This window comes from Hyla sarda, chromosome 1, assembly GCF_029499605.1.
Source record: "Hyla sarda isolate aHylSar1 chromosome 1, aHylSar1.hap1, whole genome shotgun sequence".
Classification (NCBI taxonomy): domain Eukaryota; kingdom Metazoa; phylum Chordata; class Amphibia; order Anura; family Hylidae; genus Hyla; species Hyla sarda.
Window position 1 is genome coordinate 616,400,221 of NC_079189.1, and position 14,910 is coordinate 616,415,130.

A 14,910-nucleotide genomic window follows, 5' to 3' on the forward strand; every position below is an offset into this window, starting at 1 on the left:
TGACATCAGAGAACATTACAGGAGGACGTATAAGAGGAGAACTACAACTCCCAGCATGTCCAGACTGTTATTATGTAATATCAGAGGAAAGAACTACAACTCCCAGCATGTCCAGACTGTTATTATGCGATATCAGAGTACTACAAGTCCCAGCATGTCCAGACTGTTATTATGTAATATCAGAGGAGAACTACAACTCCCAGCATATCCAGATTGTTATTATGTGATATCAGAGGAGAGAACTACAACTCCCAGCATGTCCAGACTGTTATTATGTGATATCAGAGGAGAGAACTACAACTCCCAGCATGTCCAGACTGTTATTATGTAATATCAGAGGAAAGAACTACAACTCCCAGCATGTCCAGACTGTTATGTGATATCAGAGGAGCGAACTACAACTCCCAGCATGTCCAGACTGTTATTATGTGATATCAGAGAACTACAACTCCCAGCATGTCCAGACTGTTATTATGTAATATCAGATGAGAACTACAACTCCCAGCATGTCCAGACTGTTATTATGTGATATCAGAGGAGAGAACTACAACTCCCAGCATGTCCAGACTGTTATTATGTAATATTAGAGGAGAACTACAACTCCCAGCATGTCCAGACTGTTATTATGTGATATCAAAGGAGAGAACTACAACTTCCAGCATGTCCAGACTGTTATTATGTGATATCAGAGAAGAGAACTACAACTCCCAGCATGTCCAGACTGTTATTATGTGATATCAGAGGAGAGAACTACAACTCCCAGCATGTCCAGACTGTTATTATGTGATATCAGAGGAGAGAACTACAACTCCCATCATGTCCAGACTGTTATTATATGATATCAGAGGAGAGAACTACAACTCCCAGCATGTCCAGACTGTTATTATGTGATATCAGAGGAGAACTACAATTCCCAGCATGTCCAGACTGTAATTATGTGATATCAGAGGAGAGAACTACAACTCCCAGCATGTCCAGACTGTTATTATGTGATATCAGAGAACTACAACTCCCAGCATGTCCAGACTGTTATTATGTGATATCACAGGAGAGAACTACAACTCCCAGCATGTCCAGACTGTTATTATGTGATATCAGAGGAGAGAACTACAACTCCCAGCATGTCCAGACTGTTATTATGTGATATCAGAGAAGAGAACTACAACTCCCAGCATGTCCAGACTGTTATTACGTGATATCAGAGGAGAGAACTACAACTCCCAGCATGTCCAGACTGTTATGTGATATCAGAGGAGAGAACTACAACTCCCAGTATGTCCAGACTGTTATTATGTGATATCAGAGGAGAGAACTACAACTCCCAGCATGTCCAGACTGTTATGTGATATCAGAGGAGAGAACTACAACGCTCAGCATGTCCAGACTGTTATAATGTGATATCAGAGGAGAGAACTACAACTCCCAGCATGTCCAGACTGTTATTATGTGATATCAGAGGAGAGAACTACAACTCCCAGCATGTCCAGACTGTTATTATGTCATATCAGAGAACTACAACTCCCAGCATGTCCAGACTGTTATTATGTGATATCAGAGGAGAGAACTACAACTCCCAGCATGTCCAGACTGTTATTATGTCATATCAGAGGAGAGAACTACAACTCCCAGCATGTCCAGACTGTTATTATGTGATATCAGAGGAGAGAACTACAACTCCCAGCATGTCCAGACTGTTATTATGTGATATCAGAGGAGAGAACTACAACTCCCAGCATGTCCAGACTGTTATTATGTGATATCAGAGGAGAGAACTACAACTCCCAGCATGTCCAGACTGTTATTATGTGATATCAGAGGAGAGAACTACAACTCCCAGCATGTCCAGACTGTTATTATGTGATATCACAGGAGAGAACTACAACTCCCAGTATGTCCAGACTGTTATTATGTGATATCAGAGGAGAGAACTACAACTCCCAGCATGTCCAGACTGTTATTATGTGATATCAGAGGAGAGAACTACAACTCCCAGCATGTCCAGACTGTTATGTGATATCAGAGAAGAGAACTACAACTCCCAGCATGTCCAGACTGTTATTATGTGATATCAGAGGAGAGAACTACAACTCCCAGCATGTCCAGACTGTTATTATGTGATATCAGAGGAGAGAACTACAACTCCCAGCATGTCCAGACTGTTATTATGTGATATCAGAGGAGAGAACTACAACTCCCAGAATGTCCAGACTGTTATTATGTGATATCAGAGGAGAGAACTACAACTCCCAGCATGTCCAGACTGTTATTATGTGATATCAGAGGAGAGAACTACAACTCCCAGCATGTCCAGACTGTTATTATGTGATATCAGAGGAGAGAACTACAACTCCCAGCATGTCCAGACTGTTATTATGTGATATCAGAGGAGAGAACTACAACTCCCAGCATGTCCAGACTGTTATGTGATATCAGAGGAGAGAACTACAACTCCCAGCATGTACAGACTGTTATTATGTGATATCAGAGGAGAGAACTACAACTCCCAGCATGTCCAGACTGTTATTATGTGATATCAGAGGAGAGAACTACAACTCCCAGCATGTCCAGACTGTTATTATGTGATACCAGAGGAGAGAACTACAACTCCCAGCATGTCCAGACTGTTATGTGATATCAGAGGAGAGAACTACAACTCCCAGAATATCCAGACTGTTATTATGTGATATCAGAGGAGAGAACTACAACTCCCAGCATGTCCAGACTGTTATTATGTGATATCAGAGGAGAGAACTACAACTCCCAGCATGTCCAGACTGTTATAATGTGATATCAGAGGAGAGAACTACAACTCCCAGCATGTCCAGACTGTTATTATGTGATATCAGAGGAGAGAACTACAACTCCCAGCATGTCCAGACTGTTATTATGTGATATCAGGAGAGAACTACAACTCCCAGCATGTCCAGACTGTTATTATGTGATATCAGAGGAGAGAACTACAACTCCCAGCATGTCCAGACTGTTATAATGTGATATCAGAGGAGAGAACTACAACTCCCAGCATGTCCAGACTGTTATTATGTGATATCAGAGGAGAGAACTACAACTCCCAGCATGTCCAGACTGTTATAATGTGATATCAGAGGAGAGAACTACAACTCCCAGCATGTCCAGACTGTTATTATGTGATATCAGAGGAGAGAACTACAACTCCCAGCATGTCCAGACTGTTATTATGTGATATCAGAGGAGAGAACTACAACTCCCAGCATGTCCAGACTGTTATTATGTGATATCAGAGGAGAGAACTACAACTCCCAGCATGTCCAGGCTGTTATTATGTGATATCAGAGGAGAGAACTACAACTCCCAGCATGTCCAGACTGTTATTATGTGATATCAGAGAACTACAACTCCCAGCATGTCCAGACTGTTATTATGTGATATCAGAGAACTACAACTCCCAGCATGTCCAGACTGTTATTATGTGATATCAGAGAACTACAACTCCCAGCATGTCCAGACTGTTATTATGTGATATCAGAGAATATTACAGAAATGGTGAAACTGAGCTTTACTATTAGCCCCGCCCCCTTAGATCACCTGACCACGATCACAGGTCCTTCATCCACTGCTGTTTCTCGCCCCTACATGACATAACTACAGGTCCTTCTTCCTCCTCTATCCCATCCACCGCTGATCCCCGCCCACTCACGTGACATCCTCACAGGTCCTTCATCCACCACTTCCTCTCCACCGCTGATCCCCGCCCCCTCACGTGACGTCACCACAGGTCCTTCATCCACCCCCGTCCTCTCTCCCGCTGCCCCCAGGATGTCCCCGGACAGGACTGATGTGACTACAGGACTATTACACATCACCCTGGAGATCATCCGCCTGCTGACCGGAGAGGTGACTCCTCTAGATTTCTATCATCTTTATTGGATTATAGGGAAGAGAAGACATGATAGGAAGGATCAGCCCCAATATGGGCAGTTACCATGGCAACCAATGGGCCAATAGGAATGTTATAGGAAGGATCAGCCCCAATATGGGCAGTTACCATGGGAACCAATGGGCCAATAGGAATGTTATAGGAAGGATTGGCCCCAATATGGGCAGTTACCATGGGAACCAATGGGCCAATAGGAATGTTATAGGAAGGATCAGCCCCAATATGGGTAGTTACCATGGGAACCAATGGGCCAATAGGAAGGATCAGCCCCAATATGGGCAGTTACCATGGCAACCAATGGGCCAATAGGAATGTTATAGGAAGGATTAGCCCCAATATGGGCAGTTACCATGGGAACCAATGGGCCAATAGGAATGTTATAGGAAGGATCAGCCCCAATATGGGCAGTTACCATGGGAACCAATGGGCCAATAGGAATGTTATAGGAAGGATCAGCCCCAATATGGGCAGTTACCATGGGAACCAATGGGCCAATAGGAAGGATCAGCCCCAATATGGGCAGTTACCATGGCAACCAATGGGCCAATAGGAATGTTATAGGAAGGAGCAGCCCTAATATGGGCAGTTACCATGGGAACCAATGGGCCAATAGGAAGGATCATCCCCAATATGGGCAGTTACCATGGGAACCAATGGGCCAATAGGAATGTTATAGGAAGGATCCAGGGACCCAGTGGTCTCCAACCTGCGGACCTCCAGGTGTTGCAAAACTACAACTCCCAGCATGCCCGGACAGCCGTTGGCTGTCCGGGCATACTGGGAGTTGTAGTTATGCAACATCTGGAGGTCCGCAGGTTGGAGACCACTGCTTTACCCCAAAATCAGATCCTGTTCCTAGTCCTGGGCCCATAGTTGGGGGTGGGGAGGCTTATGTGACTGTTCAGACTGAGAGTCCCATCTTGTTTCCATTATACTCTATGAACCAATGATACATAGTTGTATAGTTTTGTCTCTAATTCAAATATCACATTTCTATAATTCTCTGAGCATTATATTCTGTCATTATGTCCCCATGTGAACCAATAGGAAGGTTAGAGGCAGTGTGGGCATGCTGGAAGTTGTAGTTTTGGATGATCTGGAGGTCCACAGTTTGGAGGCCGTTCTTATAGACCATAAAAGAGCGGACATATTCAGCTGTAAGGGTCAGGGATTTATACTGATCACCAGATTTGTGTCTCTCTCCATACACAGGATTATACCATAGTGAGGAAGACATCGGGGGAGTCCGGAGGATGGAGCAGGGGCCCGAACCCCATCACAGACCCTCCACCTCACTCCATGATACATGAGAGGAACAACAAGAAGATCCTAGAACTCATCAACAAGATTATGGAGCTGCTGATTAGAGAGGTGACACTGCTGGGACATTATACAGTAATGGAGGGGTCTGGTGATGATTAGAGAGGTGACACTGCTGGGACATTATATAGTAATGGAGGGGTCTGGTGATGATTAGAGAGGTGACACTGCTGGGACATTATATAGTAATGGAGGGGTCTGGTGATGATTAGAGAGGTGACACTGCTGGGACATTATACAGTAATGGAGGGGTCTGGTGATGATTAGAGAGGTGACACTGCTGGGACATTATATAGTAATGGAGGGGTCTGGTGATGACTGGAGAGGTGACACTGCTGGGACATTATACAGTAATGGAGGGGTCTGGTGATGATTAGAGAGGTGACACTGCTGGGACATTATACAGTAATGGAGGGGTCTGGTGATGTTTAGAGAGGTGACACTGCTGGGACATTATACAGTAATGGAGGGGTCTGGTGATGACTGGAGAGGTGACACTGCTGGGACATTATACAGTAATGGAGGGGTCTGGTGATGATTAGAGAGGTGACACTGCTGGGACATTATATAGTAATGGAGGGGTCTGGTGATGATTAGAGAGGTGACACTGCTGGGACATTATATAGTAATGGAGGGGTCTGGTGATGATTAGAGAGGTGACACTGCTGGGACATTATACAGTAATGGAGGGGTCTGGTGATGATTAGAGAGGTGACACTGCTGGGACATTATATAGTAATGGAGGGGTCTGGTGATGACTGGAGAGGTGACACTGCTGGGACATTATACAGTAATGGAGGGGTCTGGTGATGATTAGAGAGGTGACACTGCTGGGACATTATACAGTAATGGAGGGGTCTGGTGATGATTAGAGAGGTGACACTGCTGGGACATTATACAGTAATGGAGGGGTCTGGTGATGACTGGAGAGGTGACACTGCTGGGACATTATACAGTAATGGAGGGGTCTGGTGATGATTAGAGAGGTGACACTGCTGGGACATTATACAGTAATGGAGGGGTCTGGTGATGACTGGAGAGGTGACACTGCTGGGACATTATACAGTAACGGAGGGGTCTGGTGATGATTGGAGAGGAGACACTGCTGGGACATTATACAGTAATGGAGGGGTCTGGTGATGACTGGAGAGGTGACACTGCTGGGACATTATACAGTAATGGAGGGGTCTGGTGATAATTAGAGGTGACACTGCTGGGACATTATACAGTAATGGAGGGGTCTGGTGATGATTAGAGAGGTGACACTGCTGGAACATTATACAGTAATGGAGGGGTCTGGTGAGGACTGGAGAGGTGACACTGCTGGGACATTATACAGTAATGGAGGGGTCTGGTGATGACTGGAGAGGTGACACTGCTGGGACATTATACAGTAATGGAGGGGTCTGGTGATGACTGGAGAGGTGACACTGCTGGGACATTATACAGTAATGGAGGGGTCTGGTGATGATTAGAGAGGTGACACTGCTGGGACATTATACAGTAATGGAGGGGTCTGGTGATGATTAGAGAGGTGACACTGCTGGGACATTATACAGTAATGGAGGGGTCTGGTGATGACTGGAGAGGTGACACTGCTGGGACATTATACAGTAATGGAGGGGTCTGGTGATGATTAGAGAGGTGACACTGCTGGACATTATACAGTAATGGAGGGGTCTGGTGATGATTAGAAAGGTGACACTGCTGGGACATTATACAGTAATGGAGGGGTCTGGTGATGACTGGAGAGGTGACACTGCTGGGACATTATACAGTAATGGAGGGGTCTGGTGATTAGAGAGGTGACACTGCTGGGACATTATACAGTAATGGAGGGGTCTGGTGATGACTGGATAGGTGACACTGCTGGGACATTATACAGTAATGGAGGGGTCTGGTGATGATTAGAGAGGTGACACTGCTGGGACATTATACAGTAATGGAGGGGTCTGGTGATGATTAGAGAGGTGACACTGCTGGGACATTATACAGTAATGGAGGGGTCTGGTGATGACTGGAGAGGTGACACTGCTGGACATTATACAGTAATGGAGGGGTCTGGTGATGATTAGAGAGGTGACACTGCTGGGACATTATACACTAATGGAGGGGTCTGGTGATGACTAGAGAGGTGACCCTGCTGGACATTATACAGTAATGGAGGCGTCTGGTGATGACTGGAGAATTGACCCTGCTGGGACATTAAACAGTAATGGAGGGGTCTGGTGATTTGATTAGAGAGGTGACACTGCTGGAAGATTATACAGTAATGGAGGGGTCTGGTGATGACTGGAGAAGTGACACTGCTGGGACATTATACAGTAATGGAGGGGTCTGGTGATGATTAGAGAGGTGACACTGCTGGGACATTATACAGTAATGGAGGGGTCTGGTGATGATTAGAGAGGTGACACTGCTGGGACATTATACAGTAATGGAGGGGTCTGGTGATGACTGGAGAAGTGACACTGCTGGGACATTATACAGTAATGGAGGGGTCTGGTGATGATTATCGAGGTGACTTCTGGGTCTGGTGATGACTGGAGAGGTGACACTGCTGGGAATGCTGGGACATTATACAGTAATGGAGGGGTCTGGTGATGACTGGAGAGGTGACACTGCTGGGACATTATACAGTAATGGAGGGGGCTGGTGATGACTGGAGAGGTGACACTGCTGGGACATTATACAGTAATGGAGGGGTCTGGTGATGACTGGAGAGGTGACACTGCTGGGACATTATACAGTAATGGAGGGGTCTGGTGATGACTGGAGAGGTGACACTGTTGGGACATTATACAGTAATGGAGGGGTCTGGTGATGATTAGAGAGGTGACACTGCTGGGACATTATACAGTAATGGAGGGGTCTGGTGATGATTAGAGAGGTGACACTGCTGGGACATTATACAGTAATGGAGGGGTCTGGTGATGATTAGAGAGGTGACACTGCTGGGACATTATACAGTAATGGAGGGGTCTAGTGATGATTAGAGAGGTGACACTGCTGGGACATTATACAGTAATGGAGGGGTCTGGTGATGACTGGAGAGGTGACACTGCTGGGACATTATACAGTAATGGAGGGGTCTGGTGATGATTAGAGAGGTGACACTGCTGGGACATTATACAGTAATGGAGGGGTCTGGTGATGACTGGAGAGGTGACACTGCTGGGACATTATACAGTAATGGAGGGGTCTGGTGATGATTAGAGAGGTGACACTGCTGGGACATTATACAGTAATGGAGGGGTCTGGTGATGATTAGAGAGGTGACACTGCTGGGACATTATACAGTAATGGAGGGGTCTGGTGATGACTGGAGAGGTGACACTGCTGGACATTATACAGTAATGGAGGGGTCTGGTGATGATTAGAGAGGTGACACTGCTGGGACATTATACACTAATGGAGGGGTCTAGTGATGACTAGAGAGGTGACCCTGCTGGACATTTTACAGTAATGGAGGCGTCTGGTGATGACTGGAGAATTGACCCTGCTGGGACATTAAACAGTAATGGAGGGGTCTGGTGATTTGATTAGAGAGGTGACACTGCTGGAAGATTATACAGTAATGGAGGGGTCTGGTGATGACTAGAGAGGTGACACTGCTGGGACATTATACAGTAATGGAGGGGTCTGGTGATGACTGGAGAGGTGACACTGCTGGGACATTATACAGTAATGGAGGGGTCTGGTGATGATTAGAGAGGTGACACTGCTGGGACATTATACAGTAATGGAGGGGTCTGGTGATGACTGGAGAGGTGACACTGCTGGGACATTATACAGTAATGGAGGGGTCTGGTGATGATTAGAGAGGTGACACTGCTGGGACATTATACAGTAATGGAGGGGTCTGGTGATGATTAGAGAGGTGACACTGCTGGGACATTATACAGTAATGGAGGGGTCTGGTGATGACTGGAGAGGTGACACTGCTGGACATTATACAGTAATGGAGGGGTCTGGTGATGATTAGAGAGGTGACACTGCTGGGACATTATACACTAATGGAGGGGTCTGGTGATGACTAGAGAGGTGACCCTGCTGGACATTATACAGTAATGGAGGCGTCTGGTGATGACTGGAGAATTGACCCTGCTGGGACATTAAACAGTAATGGAGGGGTCTGGTGATTTGATTAGAGAGGTGACACTGCTGGAAGATTATACAGTAATGGAGGGGTCTGGTGATGACTAGAGAGGTGACTTCTGGGTCTGGTGATGACTGGAGAGGTGACACTGCTGGGAATGTTGGTACATTATACAGTAATGGAGGGGTCTGGTGATGACTGGAGAGGTGACCCTGCTGGGACATTATACAGTAATGGAGGGGTCTGGTGATGATTAGAGAGGTGACACTGCTGGGACATTATACAGTAATGGAGGGGTCTGGTGATGACTGGAGAGGTGACACTGCTGGGACATTATACAGTAATGGAGGGGTCTGGTGATGACTGGAGAGGTGACACTGTTGGGACATTATACAGTAATGGAGGGGTCTGGTGATGATTAGAGAGGTGACACTGCTGGGACATTATACAGTAATGGAGGGGTCTGGTGATGATTAGAGAGGTGACACTGCTGGGACATTATACAGTAATGGAGGGGTCTGGTGATGATTAGAGAGGTGACACTGCTGGGACATTATACAGTAATGGAGGGGTCTGGTGATGATTAGAGAGGTGACACTGCTGGGACATTATACAGTAATGGAGGGGTCTGGTGATGATTAGAGAGGTGACACTGCTGGGACATTATACAGTAATGGAGGGGTCTGGTGATGATTAGAGAGGTGACACTGCTGGGACATTATACAGTAATGGAGGGGTCTGGTGATGACTGTATCATTGTGTGTCAGGTTCCTATAAGGTGTCAGGATGTGGCGGTCTATTTCTCCATGGAGGAGGCGGAGTATGTAGAAGGACACAAGGATCTGTACCAGGACATTATGGAGGTCCCCCGGCCCCTCACATCAGGTAAGTAGAGGTATAAATATATAATATTGTTGTAGCAACCATTTCTTTAGGCACTGACAGTGATGTTGACCTCTGTACTGTTACGAGAAGTTACACCTATAGACATGAGATTGCGCTATTCTGTTGTCCTTTGGATCCGTCAGCCATCGGAGACTTTCTCGATACATATATATATATATATATACTTCTCTACGTTGCAGTGCACCATTAATAATCATTTTTTATTTCATAGAACGTCTACAGGAAAATCCCGACCAAAGCCATTGTGATCTGGTTTGGATTTTCCTCTGTGGATTTTTATACCAAGAAGGAAAAGCCGTAGAATTATGGAAATCACCGGAACCATAGACATGTTAATGATATGTAAATAATAAAAAAGATCTGGAACCGGACCAGGGTCACACACAATAACCAACAGGAGATTAGAGACCCCGCAAGGCAGACCGAAATGTTGCTGTTTAGGGGAGGGGCTATTAGGTGGTTTCCAGGGAAACGAGAAGCTGCGGGGTGGAGAGCGGTCCACAACAAGAGGAGACCATGACAGGGATGTGTTTGAGGCCTCCGACTTTACAAAATTTACTTTAAAGTTGCTGAGACGAATGAACTGTTCTAAGGGCGCAGTCACACCACGTTTTTGTAGTACAGTTCCTGTATCAGGTTTTTGGATGAAAATCAGATTCCTTAAAACCGGACTAAACTATATCAAAACGTGTGTACAAATTTTAACTTAAAATTTAAATTTGAAAAATGATGTCCGGTTGCATCGTTTTTTTAAAGAGAAAAAACATATAAGTTTTTAACGTTTCACTCTATTATGAATAAAGTTTCACTTGTTCGTTTGAAATTCCAAGAAGAAAACTGTGCAAAAGTCAAAAAACGTATATGGTGCAAACCGGATGGAACCGTATGCACATAAGGCTCTGTACTGTTCCCATTGAGTAGTAAAGTCGAAAAATAAATCCCCAGCAGAGCCGCCACCTGGCACATGGTCTCCCGCTCCGGGACAACATCCCGCCAATGGTACCAACATGAGAATAAGAATCGGTGGAGAGGATGCCATCCAATCGGATCTTAGCTGCCGGACAAGAATAGAGGGACACAATCTAAATCCGGAACCCAAACTGATATTACCTTTAAAGGGGTACTCCTTCCCTAGACATCTTATCCCCTATCCAAAGGATGTCTGATCACGGGGGTCCTGCCGCTGGGGATCTCGGCTGGCGATGTGGGGTGGAGGCTCATCGCAGTCACGCCCTGCTCGTTATGTAATGGCCACGCCCCCTCAACACACCCTCCCATAGACTTGCATTGAGGGGGCGTGGCTGTGACATCATGAGCAGGGCACGGCCGGCGCTGCATTCGACGCGCTAAACGAATGCCGGGTGTAGTAGAGAGATCACGGGGGTCCCCAGCGGCGGGACCCCAGTGATCAGACATCTTGATAAGATTTCTAGGGGCGGAGTACCCCTTTAACTTAAAGGGGTATTCCAGGCCAAAACTTTTTTTTTTATATATCAACTGGCTCCGGAAAGTTAAACAGATTTGTAAATTAGTTCTATTAAAAAATCTTAATCCTTCCAATACTTATTAGCTTTTGAAGTTGAGTTGTTATTTCTGTCTAACTGCTCTCTGATGACTCACGTGAGTCACGTCCCAGGAGCTGTGCAGTTCCTATGGGGATATTCTCCCATCATGCACGGCTCCCGGGACGTGACATCATCATTGTGCAGTTAGACAGAAAACTTCAGAAGCTAATAACTATTGGAAGGATTAAGATTTTTTAATAGAAGTAATTTACAAATCTGTTTAATTTTCCGGAGCCAGTTGATATATAAAAAAAAGTTTTGGCCTGGAATACCCCTTTAAATAAGTTGGTGGTTGGTTATGAAAGATTATAAAATCTTATATATTTTTTTTTTTTCCTCACAGAATATCCGATTAACAATTCTGGCGAAAACTTTATGTTGCCGCTAAATTATGACGTTAAAGATGAAGATATAATAAAGTGCTCCTCAGAAGAAGACCTCCTTACCCCTAATGTCCATCCAGATCTATCCTATAATAATCCCCCTTCTCCTGGCCAACCAAACATTGTTACCACAAAGACAGACCAGAAACAGTGTAAAAGTTTTGAATGTGGTGAATGTGGAAAATGGTTTACAAGAAACTCCAGTCTTTTTACCCACAGAAGAATTCATACAGGGGAGAAACCATACTCCTGTTCATTATGTGGAAGTAGCTTTAAACTTAAATCAAGTCTTGTTACACATGAGAGAAGTCACTCTGGGGAGGAGCCATTTTCATGTTCAGAATGTGGGAAATGCTTAAAGAGTAAATTCAGTCTTCTTATGCACGAGAGAAGTCACACAGGGGAGAAGCCGTATTCCTGCGCAGAATGTGGGAAGTCCTTTAGCATTAAAGGAAGTCTTGTTATACATGAAAGACTTCACACCGGGGAGGAGCCTTACCCTTGTTCCGAATGTGGGAAGAGCTTTAGGGATAAATCAAGGCTTATTCGACATATAAAAATTCACACAGGGGAGAAGCCGTACTCCTGTTCAGAATGTGGGAAATGCTTTGGTGACGCATCAAGGCTTAGTAGACACTTGACAAGTCACTTAGGGGAGAAACCTTACTCCTGTTCAGAATGTGGGAAATGCTTTGGCGATAAATCAAAGCTTGGTAGACATCTGAGAATTCACACAGGAGAGAAGCCATTTTCATGTTCACATTGCGGCAGAAGCTTTACAGATAAATCGACCCTTGTTAGACACGAGAGAATTCACACAGGCGAGAAACCCTATTCGTGTTCGCTGTGTGGCAAATGTTTTACGAACCCCTCGGATCACGTTAAGCATCAGAGAATTCACACGGGAGAGAAGCCGTATTCATGTTCAGAATGTGGGAAATGTTTCATTACTAAATCCAAACTTAGAATTCATCTGGGAAGCCACTCGGAGAAAAAGCCATTCTCGTGTTCTATATGTGGACAATGTTTTCCCAGAAGATCACATTTGGAAACTCATCAGAGGAGAGACCATCATATTGATTTGAATGTGCGAGGAGCTAAACAAAAAACGAAACCCATCCGGTTATTAAACAGTTAAAAAAAAGCGTATTGTGTATTTGCAGAGCCATGATGCCCCCCCTCCCACACTGCTGTGAGTGGCAAGTTATCCCCTGTACACAGGATAGGGCATAACAAGCAGATCGGTAGGGGTCCAACAAGCAGATCTGTAGGGGTCCGACCACCCCAGGGATGAGGACATAATTGTCCACTGAATAAATAGCATGGACTGCGCCTGCGCGGCCACCGCTCTACTCATTCTCTATGAGTTCACTGAACATTTTCAAGTTCACCGCTCGTAAATCTGAGGAGCCATATTAAGGTTCTGAATGTGGGAAATCTTTGACAGCCACATAGACAGTGAATGGAGCGGTTCTTATTCTCTTGTCCGGCCAAGGTCCCAGCGGTCAGTGACTTAACGCATCCGGCGGCCGCAGCAGGGAGCTAGCTCTAGTTACTGGTGTCAGCGCATCCACTGGGTGAAATACACTGCGGATGTGTTAAGTGTGACCCTACCCTAAATCAAGTTTTTATATTGAATGTGTTTTTTAAATAATTTTTGGTGATGTTTCAGTTTTGGTGTTTTGTTTCACATTCTAAATAAAATAACCCTGGTATCTTGCCTCGGCCTAATATTAACCGGACACTTCCCGTTCTGTATAGGTTACTTATCAGCATTGTCCACGTTATCATCACAGGCAGAAGTACAGTGAAAAGTGACATCAGAAGATGCTCAGAACTCGGCCTCCCCCTCCTTGTAGAATGACCTCAGCACAGGTCACAGAGAATTCCTTGAAACCTCTCCCATTCAAGTCAATGGGACAAATTCTCCGCACATGGTATAATATATAGATAGAGAGAGAGAATGACCTCTGCACAGGTCAGAGAGAATGCCTAGAAACCTCTCCCATTCAATTCAATGGGACAAATTCTCCAGACATGGTATAATATAGAGAGATAGATACCCATGGTAGATATGTGGCAGAAATTTCTACCTCAGAAAATTGTTCCGTTTCTGCAGAAGGCATATGGATTCCTTAACACCTTGGGGACGGAGGGTTTTTCCGTTTTTGCACTTTCGTTTTTTCCTCCTTACCTTTTAAAAATCATAACCCTTTCAATTTTTCACCTAAAAATCCATATGATTGCTTATTTTTTGTGCCACCAATTCTACTTTGTAATGACATCAGTCATTTTACCCAGAAATCTACGGCGAAATGGAAATAAAAAATCATTGTGGGACAAAGTTGAAGAAAAAACACCATTTTGTAAATTTTTGGGGCTTCCGTTTCTATGCAGTAAATTTTTCGGTAAAAATGACCCCTTATCATTATTCTGTAGGTCCATACCATTAAAATGACCCCCTACTTATATAGGTGATTTTGTCGCACTTCTGGAAAAATCATAACTACATGCAGGAAAATTTATACGTTTAAAATTGTCATCTTCTGACCACTATAACTTTATTTTTCCGCGTATGGGGCGGTATGAGGACTCATTTTTGGCGCCGTGATCTGAAGTTTTTAGCAGTACCATTTTTGCATTGATAGGACTTTTTGATCGCTTTTTATAGATTTTTTTCATGATAGAAAAAGTGACCAAAAATTCACTACTTTGGACTCC

At 44.8% G+C, this 14,910-nt stretch overlaps 1 protein-coding gene across 2 annotated transcripts in view; it reads left to right on the top strand.

The window, feature by feature from the left end:
• The window catches only part of LOC130299201 (gastrula zinc finger protein XlCGF26.1-like), a 40,514-nt gene extending 25,876 nt beyond the window's left edge, over window positions 1-14,638 (top strand). The window contains exons 1-4 of one of the 2 annotated variants that reach the window (XM_056551411.1): window positions 3,572-3,873; window positions 5,129-5,287; window positions 10,103-10,220; window positions 12,150-14,638. In XM_056551411.1, coding sequence (XP_056407386.1) covers window positions 3,796-3,873; window positions 5,129-5,287; window positions 10,103-10,220; window positions 12,150-13,327 — 1,533 coding nt within the window. In that variant the 5' untranslated portion in view covers window positions 3,572-3,795 and the 3' untranslated portion in view covers window positions 13,328-14,638. Of the gene's footprint in view, window positions 1-3,571; window positions 3,874-5,128; window positions 5,288-10,102; window positions 10,221-12,149 lie in introns of those variants that run through there. The other variant, XM_056551409.1, reaches the window with a different exon arrangement.
• Window positions 14,639-14,910: the final 272 nt, after the last annotated feature.